The sequence below is a fragment of the Myxine glutinosa genome, chromosome 4, assembly GCF_964187855.1.
Source record: "Myxine glutinosa chromosome 4, kmMyxGlut1.1, whole genome shotgun sequence".
Taxonomy (NCBI): Eukaryota; Metazoa; Chordata; class Myxini; order Myxiniformes; family Myxinidae; genus Myxine; species Myxine glutinosa.
The window spans coordinates 61,544,112-61,558,016 of record NC_136264.1 but is presented as its reverse complement, the minus strand read 5'-3'; the positions used below and the strand labels follow the sequence as shown (position 1 = coordinate 61,558,016).

Genomic DNA, 13,905 nt, shown 5'->3' with positions numbered 1-13,905 from the left:
GCCAAGCTTAGCTGCTTAGAGCGCACTGTGAAAGCTTGGCTAGCTCCCGATGCTCAGTAGTACCCATTGTAAACAACGAGAAAAGAGAGCCAGCTCAGATATACAATAGTGTGTGTCTGTGTGTGTCTGTGTGCAGTAGTCAACAGAATACAATGTTTTTATTTCTCCTTGTTTCAGATGATGAGACAGTTGAGATTGAGAACTCCTGGCCAGCCGTGTGGACTGAACGACATGAGACGTCCAGGGCACACAAAGTAGCCCAGGCGCTCACTGAAAAGGGTAAACAAGATTCACTTGGAAATTTGGTGAGAGCTGTGTCAGAGGCTGTGTTGGCTGAGACAGATGCTGTATTCAGAACAGCATACTATCTTGCGAAGATGAACTGACCTTTCACTGACCATGACAATCTCATTGAGCTTCAGGAAAAAAATGGTGTCAACATGGGCACTAGTCTGCACTCAAGGTACAGTTCCACAAAAATTGTGGACCACATAGCGAAAGAGATGCAGAAAAAAAAAGTTCACAGTATTGTGTCGTCTTCAAGCAAGTTGTCTGTCCTCATTGATGAGGCTACATCTCTCAGCCACAAATCTGCCATGATTGTCAACGTGAAAGCCTCAGTAGATGGAGCTACTCCTGAATTTGTGTTCTTGGAGCTGGTTGAGCTGGAGAGCCAAAGGGCAGAGGGGTATAGAAGAAGCTCTACTGAACTGTTTGGAGACTGCAGGCTTCAGTGAAGAGTGGCTTCAAAAGAACTGGGTCTCATTTGTTTCTAATGGAGCCAGTGTCATGTTAGGCAAGAACTCTGGTGTGGCAACCAGGATGAATGCAAGGTACCCTAACCTCTTCACATGGCACTGCATGAACCACCGTTTGGAACTGGCTGTATCTGATGCTGTGGATGAGGTTCAGGCAGTCAACCACTTCAAGGCGTTCATGGAGAAGATCCACAATATCTACAGTCAGTCCAATAAAAATTCACGGCAGCTTCTGGAAGCAGCACAAGAAGTGGGCTCACAAGTCCTGAAAATTGGCAGAGTTTTAAGTACGCGATGGGTGGCCAGCAGCTTCCGTTCTGTAAAGGCTGTGTGGAGGTCGTATGAAGCACTCAACAGACACTTTGAAAATGCTGCGGGAGACCAAGCAAGAAACAGCAAAGAGAGACAAACTTACAGAGGCCTGGCACGTCGTATGCAAAGCAAGGAATTCCTGTGTGACCTTGGACTCATGTACGATGCACTGTCTGAACTTGCAAACCTGTCTCAGCAACTCCAGGCCCATTCAATCACACTCTTGAGAGCACACCAGCTTCTGAAGCGCACCATCAGAGTGCTGGCATCATTCAAAGACACTCCAGGAAAGAAATCAGAGGAGACACTGACAGCACAGGCTATGGGACATTTTGGATCGGTTCCCCTGGAGTCAAATGCAAAGCTCACACCAATCAATGCAAAGCAGTTCCTACAAAGTCTGATCAACAACATGGAGAAGCGCCTCTCATTTGAAGGTGAAATGCTTCATGATCTCAGCGTTCTGGATACAGACAACTGGCCATCAACACCTGGTATACGGCATGGTGAGGCACAAGTGAAACGACTGTGCAGGCGGTTCAATCTTTGTGAAGAGCAAGCAGTTAATGGTATGAGAGATTTCCTTGAGCACCCAGACAGTGAGCCTGAAAGCCTAAAACCACTCATACGATGCATGCAGACCATCCCTTGCAGCACTGCGGAGTGTGAAAGGGGCTTCATTCTCATGAACAATGTATGCACGGACAAGAGATCTACACTGTTGTTGTCCAATGTAAGTAATTTGATGATGATCAGCATCAATGGTCCCCCTGTAAGACTTTTTGAGCCAAGGAAGTACGTCACAACATGGTTGAGAAGCCATCGCTCTGCCACGCAAGCAAGGAGGCAATGCACACCTCAGATGCCCGAATACAACTACAAACATATTTGGAAAGCATTGTAGACTACCAGGCTACCCACCCTCCCCTTCTTACCCCACCCCAAGCACACTGCCAGCAAACCAGGTGGAACAGGAGCTGGGCTGTCTGTTGGTGTTCCATCCTTTTTCCAGGGCTTGTGGACTAACACAGTGAACCCAGTATGGATACTTTGATGATGTTAAGTGCCTTTTCAACCTTTATTTGTTAACACATTCACATAACATCGAAGCTAAATAGCTCTTAACTAGCTGAGTCTTGTTGCTAAAAAATTGAAAATAAATTGATGTTGATAACACATAACCAGTCTTTCAGAATGCTCTCAATTACGTGTAGATGCATACTGTATGCATTAGTGAGTGTGGTGGTGCTTATGGGGTGTCGCTCCGGGGCGCGTCGCTCTGGGACGGGTGACTATGAGGCTGGAAGGGAAAAATCACAGTATACCCACTACAAAAAACTAGACTACACCACTGATGCAGTGCTCCCTGTAGGATAGGGCAGGAATTTGGAATTTGTTCATGGTGCCAGCGATAGCTTGCCGACTCTTCGAAGGACACTGTGGGATATTTACCCTCCCGCCACCAACTAATGTCGGCAGATGGGAAGAACATTTCAACATCAATCTGAGAGGTGGAGCACAAATTGGCAGATTGTTTCAGCCTGTGAAACACCAGGGGGACAGTTTATAGCTGTGCTGAGATTTGAACTAAGGCCAGACAGCTCAGAGGTGAGGGTGCTCACCGATAGGCCATCCTGGCAGCTCCAGGTACAACTGGAACACAGCTCTACTGTGCACTGCCACCATGTGTTCGCTTCTCTCCCATTTCTACAAATGGGCACTCACCGAGAAGATGTTAATAACAATTCCCTCAAAAGGTAATTCAGGACAGGAGGAAGCCTTGAGGCCCATCAAAGCCTGCACTAGTATTGCCAATGTGTTTGTCCATGCTCTGTATAAATATTTGGTATCGAGCACATACCATTTTTCGTCTTTGGTAGACCTTAGCCAAGGTTTGAAGTATGAACCACTGACCGCCCTCCCTTCACTTGTGCAGGTGCATAAGTTTTTCATCGCACCACTTTCCCTTTGCCCCATTTTGTTTATCCATTCTGCTCTCGTATTGGGGGTGAGGTGGAGGGGAAAAGGGGCACAGTAAGCTACCAATGAAGCTGGCCTGACACTTGAAATTCAGTTACAGGTATACACACGTGAGGTTAAAATTATGCTGCAGCACCAACACCTGATAAATTGGAGCTATCTGCATAATATGTATACACAAAGGGGATGGGGACTACATTGTGAAGATAGGAATTGTCAAACAAATGAGGATAAGCTGCATAAGAAAAAGTGAAAAGGAGATACAAGTGATACTGCATATAGGCCATGGATGGGAAGGGGAATGGGTTGATATAAAAATTTGTATTGCGTCCCTAATGTAAAAATGGCCCATTGTGAGTTGTTGGATAATATTGTTGCGGACACGACTTAGATGTTATGGTGGGCCGAGCGGAATGGCCGCCGTGTTCGCACAAGTTACCCGATTACACTCGAACGTTGACTAAGTCGTGCTATGCTAAATCAATGAAGGAAAGGACACAACGGCTGGGTTAAATGACACGACACCAGGGGTACAGTTCTCAAGACCTCCGGAGGAGGTTATAATATGGGTTTGCAGAACGTTTAGATTACACGCACAAGAGGTACAGCACAGAAAGGTAGGCACTTAAACACGGTCTTATCTTAGCCCCGACAGACCACAGATAAACGGTACAAGACTGACTCACACAGGGATTGATGGCAAGGAAGGGCAGAATCGATGGCTCAAGGTGCACCTTGGCTCAGGGGCAGAATCGACCCGGTCCGGTCCAGAGATGCGGGATGTCTCTCTCAGCGCTAGGAGGTGACGTTCTTTCTCCAAGCTGGGGGCGCATCTCACGTCACCTCCGGTAAGTGGCTGCGTATATCCAGCGGGGAGTGACACGCCCTCGGCTCGTTAGCTCCGCCCCAGATGGAATCGGCCCGCCGCTTCTTATTGGGTGCGGGGGGTTACCGGGCTCCGCCCTTGACGAGGAGCTGACAGTCAGCCCCTTCGTGGTAACCCCGTCGGAGCACATGGGCAATGGCGGCTAACCAAGACGGAGTGAGGACGCCCACTCCCCGCATGGCCGCCGCGCCGCCCCCGCTGTGGTTGTAGTTGTTGTTGTTGTTGTAGTTCCATGAGATGATGGGAGGATGCGGAGATGAGGTTGTGGGGAGGTATTGGGAGGTCCTAAACTCACTACTGGTGCCATACAATCACATTCTGGTGCAACGAAGAGTCAGAATTAATGGAAACGAGTCCTTAACTGACATAGACTAAGAATAACTAGCAAGATGTCCTATAGTTGTCTACGTGAGATGCGGTGAACCTGGGCATGACATTTAATGGGGGAAAAAGGGGAAGGTCAGGGCTACAGAGTGTTGTTTACAGACAATGGGACTAGGGAATGGGGGATTGGGGATAGTTGGGGAGTATTGGGGAAATAGGGGAATATTTACAAGCGGATATGGATGGAGGCCAAATCCCATATCCGCAACATTGCACCCTTCTCTACGTCGGGGCGTCCCGACCCGATAAATCTTTACCTACGTTAGTGTGGCACTCAGATGTAGTTCCCGCTACTATTAACTCTACCCTGAGTGCGACAGTTTTACAGATGTTCACAAATGAGTAAATATGTCCCCCTGCGACGTTGCACCCTTCTCCTCACAGAAACACACCCACAGGATAACCGAATCGCGGAAAGAATCCTCAAACTACACATACAGCCGGTAGGGAGCATTATTTACACAAGACTACGCTGATATTTACACTACGATCCAGGACCTGTTTTTGGAGGAACACATGCAGATGTTATGCATAGAGAGAGCACGCATGCCAGCATCGATACACCAACCCACGAGTGCTCTGTGGCCTTACGGCCTTTAATAATGTGCAGAGCACCCCTTCCAAGCACCAAAAGCACCACCCCATCATGTACAGTCAGCACCATCCGGTGCACCAATAAAATGTTCAACGTCACCGGTGGTGTTGCAGCCGGCCGATGTTCTGCCGCTGGTCTTGCCTTCTTGAAGTGCACTTGGCCTTCTGGCTTCTTTAAAAATAAAGAAAGGCGCCAACCGTGTCCATTTCTGTATTGTGGCCGTCAGGGGGCCAACTAAAAGTGGTTCACCTGTATGGCATAGGTGCCACGTTGACCCATAGGTCCATCCACGGGTGGTGCTTGCCCGCAAGAGAACTGCGGTCCATGGTGGGCGGCCACAAAAATTGCGGTCCATATGGTGTATCGATCCCGGCAGCAAGCAGCGAAAGTGCAGGCCCACAACTGCGGAGCCAGCACCTCTCTCTCCTCTCTCTCTGCCCCAAAGCCAGATCCTCGGAGGTGGGAGACAAAAGAAGCAGACAAGTGAGTAAGGTGGTAAGGGCGCAAAAGTGCACGCAATACAAGGTGATGCACACTAGGGGCACATGGGAACCAGGTGAGACAGGTACGTTCCTACCGTACACCCCCCCCCCCACCAGGTAACCTACATTGCCCCCCCCTTACCCCTTACTGTATCCACACAACACAACACTACCCATAAACATCTACTTTACAAATCAACAAACGTCCCTACTGTCTTCCCCGTTCCTCCCATAAACCAAATTCGTCTTCTCTCCCTCCTAACCAATCAAATTTGCCATTTTCAACTCTCATCAAAATTTGCCATCTCCAACTCAACATCATAATTTGCCATCACCAATTCATCATCAGTCCCTCCTAAGGAGGGAGAGATGGAATCACCCCAATGTCTCATCCACGTCGTGATGCGTCTCACAAATCCAACAGCAATTCTCATTTCCTGCACCACAGAACAAAGAAAACACAGGTGTGGAGTCATCATCACCACAGGTAAGTGGCTGCGTATGGTGCGACAGGTTCATCAATCCTAACTATTTCCTAAATGACTTTAACAACTTTACATTACCCGGGGTCTTTCCCTGCCAAACCATTGGCCCTTTTACACTATGGGTTCTAAAAACCAATTCCCATTGACCAAACTGTGGTGCTTTTCAATTTGGGGTCTCACTCCCCCGATTCATCTCCCTGTGCCCTCGCACAATTTCTGGGCTGCGACGTGTAGCTCTCCTAGCCGGTCTACCCACCTGCACACCTCCACCACTGCAGTTGCCTCCGAGCTTACCTGCTCCTCACCCTAACCTATCTACCTGGGGAAGGCCCTCTGGCGCTCTCCCCACTCGGTGCCTTCTCTGGCACTGGGCTACCCGGGTCCGTCCTCCGGATCCTCGGGCCCCATCCACAACTCTACCGGCTCCCAGAGCCCACCTGCGGCCTCACCTGGCCGACATCCTCACAGTGGTGGAGTGCCCAACCAACTACACACACTAACAGGCTACACGCCCAGCCATTTCCACAACACTAATGCACCCATCCACAATACCATTCTGCAACCGCACCACAAATGCCAATATCCAACCACAATTTACCTATACCCTCTACCTAACACTTACACTACCCGCCCCGGGTATCCGTGATGGGGGTCCACTCTTCCCCCATTCACACCTTCGCACCATGCACACCACTCCGTACCACTTACTCCAACTCTCTCCACACACCTGTACTTGCACACCTGTGCTCTCACTCTTGGTGCCGCCTGCACCCTTCTCTCCCCAAGCGCATTCGCGCTGATCCACAACACTCACTACTCACACACTGCTCCACACACCTGTCCAGTTGCACACCTGTGCAATCACACCTTTTCAATCCTCAACCACACGGCATCATCTCATCTAACTACTCCCCTCTGAAACTTGCGCTTCCCAGTCGCCCCTTTAAACTATTGCGCTCCCTCGTCATTATAATCCACACTAATCTACCTGCGTCCCCACTACAGGTATCAGTCACTATCTAAACCTTAACGTTACCTAATGTCATCTTCGCTAGATCCCTAACAATATCCTAACCCACCCGGGCTAGTTTTCACTGCCATACACCCCATAAGCTATTGCGCATTTGCCCCACCTTTGTGAGGGATGACAGAGTTGCCATCCCACCACATCGGGCATCTCCCACTACCAATTTTGCACATCAAATTTCAACAAATCAAAAATTTACCAATCACTACTCATCATCTGCCAATCATTACTGCCAATCCTTTGCCAATCATCAAATTTTGTTTTTCTAATTTCGGGGCCAAAACACTATCCTCATCACCCGTCTACTTATTAGATCCTCTCGGTGCGCCGTGACATCATTAAACTCGGTTCGTAAAGCCGAGCAATGAATTCGGGTGGTTTGGTCGCCTGCAGGTTGAATCCGTCCGGCTTTCGGTTCAAGGGAGGTGGTTTGGTTGGACCGAGATTCCACGCACCATCTCGGCGCGGCACGTTGCGGTCCCGGGCCCGATGGCTCAATCTCCCCCGGTCGGAACCCCGTCCCCACGAGGGGGCACCGTTCCGCTTCCTCCCACTCGCCCTTGAACCGGACCGGTCGCCTCGCCCGCCAAGGCCCGGACTCGACCGTGCGGGGTGGGGCCAAGCCCGAATCGGCAACGACGCTTCGAAGAGAAGCGACGCAGCATCGACCCGCGCCGGGCCTCGCACCCAACAAAGCACCCCTCGCACCGAGCGCTCGCATCAGCTATCCGTCGCCCTAACCGCTAACCTGGTTACCGTCGATGCTTTACTTGCATGCTCACACGCATACGCTACCCCTTTCACCCTCACAAAACCCGGCGTTCCAACGCCGTCCGTACATTCCACCAACGCTCTCCCTGTTACACACCACACCTCTCGCGCACACCTCGGTCCACACCTCTCCTCCGTTACGTCCTCCGTAACACTCACCATGGGCGTACACTCTGGCATCCACCCACTAACGCGCTCAGATGGGCTCTCCCACACTCGCGCCATGACCCACTCAGGTGTGCTTCCTCGCACACCCTCAACCATTCCAAGCGTGCATTCTCGCACCCGCTCCACCACCAACTCACTCCTCGTGTCACTCTCACCCTCGCACGTACACTCCGTACACCCCGACGTGCATTCTCGCTCGCACTCGGTTTCACTCCCACACTTTATAACACACCCACTCGCCGACGCACACTTTTTCCTCCCACGCGTGCCATTTCCACTCACACGGGACCCTCCACCAACGCCCAGATGCTTCCTCGATCCCAAGCGCGCGACAATTCTTTTGTCGCTAAACATCCTTTTACAAAATCTACCCGCACAATATACAGCACGTCTCACCTTCGGGGTTCTTCTTCCTCCCTGCACCAAAACCTGCAAACTTCCATTTGGATTAGCGAGTACAGCATCAGGATGTGCATTTAGACTTTGAGCAATTTCCATTCCTTCCTCCGATTGTTGCTCTTTTAACTTTAAGTCCCCGGTCTCTCCAATTTCAACTATACCCATAATTTCTTTGTTCACCTCGACGACCGTTGGCTTTAATAAAACACCCTCTACCTCATCGGTCGCCGGCTTTTCCAAACCCCGTGTCGCGATTTCTACCCCCGTCATTGTACCCGTGCTTTCCTCCGCTTCGCTCAACCAGCGCTTTTCGACCCGCTTTACCTCCTCGTGCACCCCTGGGACCCTTTCGCCCAACTTGCGGTCTCTGTCCCTCTGCTCCCTTGCCTCTCTATCGGCCCTCATTCCGTTCGTTGTTGCTTCAATTTTGTTTAACAATCGCTCACTGTTCCGGTTCAAATGGGCTTCCATTTCAGCCATAATTAATTGCATGTCTTCCACCGTTGGTACAAAGGGCGCGGCAAAATTTGGTGCCGCTGTAACCACGTGCGCGAGAGCGCCATTTTGTGCACCTGATACCTCCTCAACCACACCTTCTTTACTCTCCTCCACCATTTTCCCCACTTCTTCCCTGGGGTCCTGGGTCGATTCTACCCCACTCTCCTCTACCGGAACCCAGCCGTCTTGATCTGCCATAGCGCGACTTTCAAAATTCGGGTTTTTATTTTTTTTGTAAAACACAATCAAATTTCGCTGTTATAATTTCGAGCGCGTGAAACGCGCTCCGGGACCTATCCCACTTCCCGACACCAATTGTTGCGGACACGACTTAGATGTTATGGTGGGCCGAGCGGAATGGCCGCCGTGTTCGCACAAGTTACCCGATTACACTCGAACGTTGACTAAGTCGCGCTATGCTAAATCAATGAAGGAAAGGACACAACGGCTGGGTTAAATGACACGACACCAGGGGTACAGTTCTCAAGACCTCCGGAGGAGGTTATAATATGGGTTTGCAGAACATTTAGATTACACGCACAAGAGGTACAGCACAGAAAGGTAGGCACTTAAACACGGTCTTATCTTAGCCCCGACAGACCACAGATAAACGGGACAAGACTGACTCACACAGGGATTGATGGCAAGGAAGGGCAGAATCGATGGCTCAAGGTGCACCTTGGCTCAGGGGCAGAATCGACCCGGTCCGGTCCAGAGATGCGGGAGGTCTCTCTCAGCGCTAGGAGGTGACGTTCTTTCTCCAAGCTGGGGGCGCATCTCACGTCACCTCCGGTAAGTGGCTGCGTATATCCAGCGGGGAGTGACACGCCCTCGGCTCATTAGCTCCGCCCCAGATGGAATCGGCCCGCCGCTTCTTATTGGGTGCGGGGGGTTACCGGGCTCCGCCCTTGACGAGGAGCTGACAGTCAGCCCCTTCGTGGTAACCCTGTCGGAGCACATGGGCAATGGCGGCTAACCAAGCCGGAGTGAGGCCGCCCACTCCCCGCACCGCCGCCGCGCCGCCCCCGCTGTGGTTGTAGTTGTTGTTGTTGTTGTAGTTCCATGAGATGATGGGAGGATGCGGAGATGAGGTTGTGGGGAGGTATTGGGAGGTCCTAAACTCACTACTGGTGCCATACAATCACATTCTGGTGCAACGAAGAGTCAGAATTAATGGAAACGAGTCCTTAACTGACATAGACTAAGAATAACTAGCAAGATGTCCTATAGTTGTCTACGTGAGATGCGGTGAACCTGGGCACGACATTTAATGGGGGAAAAAGGGGAAGGTCGGGGCTACAGAGTGTTGTTTACAGACAATGGGACTAGGGAATGGGGGATTGGGGATAGTTGGGGAGTATTGGGGAAATAGGGGAATATTTACAAGCGGATATGGATGGAGGCCAAATCCCATATCCGCAACAATATAGTCAGGTTCACTATGTTAACAAATATAATTTCGTTCAAAATTTTGGGAGATTAGCAAACCTGTACATTTTTGGAATATTCAGAGCATGGAGAATCCGAAAATCAATGTTGGCACTTGCACAGACACCTGCATGGCCGCCATTTTGGATTTTCAAAATGGCCGCCATAAAATACATATTTTGCGCTATCTCGGCTTGTAGTCAACCTGGAAACTTAATTAAATATGCTAATCCTATGTTTTCTGGGTCAAGGAATCCAATAAAGGCCTCAAAATAGTGCGCAGGGTTATAGAAAAGCAACAAACAAAGGTAATTGAAAACCATTGTCTTTATATTTGTGATATAACTGTATTACATAATACATGATATTGCAAGTCCTTTGAAGTTATAGGTATGGGGTTTATAAAGCAAGAAAGCAGTCTTGTTAGTGTCAGATTGAACTATAAGTCCTGTACACAGGATCTACTAGGTCTATACCGTTCAGGAATATGCTTTTACAGATCTTCATCACTGTCCTGAGTGTCATTTTCGCAAAGGTGTCGACGCAAATGCCAACATTAATTTTTGGATTCCTCATGCTCTGAATATTCCAAAAATGTATAGTTTTGCTAATCTCCAAAAAAAATTAAACGAAAAAACATAGTGAACCTGACTATGATGGCAACCATACGGAGCCAACGGGTCAAACGGAAGAGTCCAGAGTTGAACCTTGTGCCAACTGACGACTTCAGATTGGTCTTTGAGAAAAAGATGCACTTGGGCAAACAGATATTTTGGATGAAGTTAACTCTGGCTGGATCGTTTTGCACCGCCATTTTTGTCCAAATCTGAACCAATCACTTAACCCCACTTTGTACTATGCGCACAAGGTAATTAACTTGCATGCCACATTTAAACGGTAGGCACCAGACTCCTCCGAGACATGCCATCTTCATCAACAGATACAAATGTGAGACAGTTTTACATCCTTACAACCATGGGACATGCTCGAGTTGCAGTTGCCACTCCTAATGACAAAGCCTAACCCCAAGCCAAACAGTACTGCAACTTTGGTCGGATGAGACTCTTCGGGTTGAGGGAAAGGTGGAACGGGAAGACTCGTGACCTACAGCACAAATCCTGTGCCAATTGTGCTCCCCAGTCCCCCACCCTTCACAAACCCCCATCAACCGTCACCATCTGATAAAAACCCAAATACCAAGCTTTCCACAAACATCGCTCAAATCAACACCAAGTAGGCTCAACACTTAGCTAAGATCTGATGGCACATATTCAGGCTATAACAAGTCGGTTTGATGACATGAAGTTCAAAAAATTGGGAAGCAGCCATCATTGATCATTGCTTTGTCAATCATACGAATCTTCCAGTTAAGTTCGGTCAAAGGCCACAAGACATTCTCTGGGCTTCTAAATCAGCTTTGCCAACTCGTTCTCAGGAAGTTCATACGATACCTCATGTGGGATAATCACGAGGGAGCAGATCAGCAACGTGCCGCACTGTTCTCAGCATCCATGACAACGGGTGTTGGGTTACAGGCATTCATCACACTGACTGCATAACTCGATTGCTTTCAACTCAAAACAGGAACCAAAGTACAAGTTGAATTAGTTTGAACGAACTAGTTCATAAATCTAACAAACTGATGGAAAAGGCCTTATTTTATAATTACACATGCAATATCTTGCTATTAAAGAACTTAACCTATATTGAAGGATCTTCCTCAAGTGTTTATGAAGCTGGTGCAAGGGTTTACGAGTTGAATTGTAAAAACATTAAAAGACTCCTAAGGCCAATAGGCCATCAGGTCACCATATACGGCTTTGCGAAGAGAACTTCCAAAATGGCGTGAACTTCATCAATGCAGATTTTCAATGTTATGGAAGCTTCAACTTTGAGCACAATCACCAGTGTAATTTAACGTAGCATTAAATTCAGTGTCTACACTGCACTCCAAAAAAAAAAGGGTAAAAAAGCTCTAACAATCTCTTCATGCCCGACCTCAATTCTTCCAATGTGAATGATTTCTGTTGCAAATATCAATATTATGCTGGATTAAGAATCACTCGGTAAAGTACCTTGCAACCAGACAATGTGCTTACTACTTACCCAGTGCCTTCAAGTACGCTTCAAAGTTGTCATTGCTGATCATAGCCCAGTAACCAGTGTAGTTAACAGGCATCCTCCGTGACGAACAGTCAAGCGAGCAGCGCTCGACAACTTGCGCAAGCCGGATGCCAAAGGGAATTATCCTGTTGAAAAGACCAAACGCACCACCTCCTGACGTCACAAGCTTGTTGCATCGCCGGATTGAGCGCCTACATCTCAAACTAGAAGGCAAAGTTTCAGGTTTACAATATAATGACCACAAAATATAAACTTTCCAGTGAAGTTTTATTCGGAAAAGGCATTTTGTATTACAATACAAAGCGATATCCAAAACTCCGTGAAGGCCAAGAGCTAAGTGCAAATAAGCATCCACAATATTTAAAATGTCAGGTACGTATACAACATTTCAGTTCAAGTCCACATAATAGGATACAATAAAGCAATGCAAGGGACATCGTAAGAATGCAGTGGATGAAGTGCGTAGGCGGGGGGGGGGGGGGGGGGGGCTGTATGGGGTCAATTAGGGGACACAATCCTAAGAAGGCAGTTTTAACCACAACCATCTGGAACACATTATTGAAGAATGGGCACGAGACAGGATAAAGGATCCTCCAACCACCAAGACCAAGGCAAATGTGACATAGGCTACAGTCGCTGCAATCGAGTGTCTTCTGGCTGTCAACATGGCAGCCTGTTGTGGTACTTCACCTTCAGTGTCGTGCAGGGAATGAGGGGGGGGGGGGAATGGTGGTGCACAGCAGGAGTGGGTGTCATGCAAGCTACATGGCATTTCGATCCTCCACATCATGTTTTAAAGGCTAATCAGGAACAAATAAATGAATGTGTTCGACTTTACCTATTTTCTCGTCCATCGCATCAAGGTTGACAATATTGGGATTGTTCAAGCTGATCGTGTCCTTGAACACACCTCGCACATCTTGAACTGCACAAAAAAAAACAATTCAGTTAACTACAAACTATTTAGAAGATGAATTGTGCATCAAAAGATAAATACACAAAGTTGGAGTATTCAAGCAATCTTATAACTGCAACGATTCAATTTGGAAAAAATGGCCTCGTGCCTTTCTTCTTCCTTGCAGCCAAGAGCAAATCTCCACGATCAAAATTATTGTCGTAAATAATAGGGAATGCAGCAGATCTTGGGTGAATAAGTAGTACAGCTTACCAGATCTTCTTTGCCTCTTGATCATGTGAGCACGTGTGAAGGCGTTTGCACAGTTGGGCTGGCACCTCACAAGATCAGGGTGTGTCGTGTCACAAACCATGGCACTGCAGTGGAAGGACACCTGAAAATAAGATTTTATTTTCAACATCATATGTCCTATCACCACAAAAACCATCAACCATAAAACAATGTCCCATCAACATCAATCTTTTTACTTTCAACATTAGTTGGTGGATGTTTAAGATCCCGACGGTGTCCTTCACAAAGAGTAGGGGAGCCATCACCAGCACCATGAGCAGATTACAAATTCCTACCCCAACTACTGATGGGAGGGGGATGGCAAACCACCCAGCATGATCCCAGGTGGAGAAACTGCTTTGGAAGAAGCAATCCTGTGACAAAGTGTGGGACACACACACACACACACACACACACACACA

The 13,905-nt window shown here is 48.4% G+C and overlaps 1 protein-coding gene across 1 annotated transcript in view; it reads right to left on the bottom strand.

The window, feature by feature from the left end:
- LOC137424685 (retinol-binding protein 1) overlaps nt 1-13,502 on the bottom strand; it is a 35,590-nt gene extending 22,088 nt beyond the window's left edge. The window contains exons 1-3 of the mRNA XM_068112400.2: nt 13,466-13,502; nt 13,136-13,222; nt 12,280-12,422 (exon numbers count right to left, since the gene is read on the bottom strand). Coding sequence (XP_067968501.1) covers nt 12,280-12,352 — 73 coding nt within the window. The 5' untranslated portion in view covers nt 12,353-12,422; nt 13,136-13,222; nt 13,466-13,502. The remainder of the gene's footprint in view (nt 1-12,279; nt 12,423-13,135; nt 13,223-13,465) is intronic.
- Nucleotides 13,503-13,905: the final 403 nt, after the last annotated feature.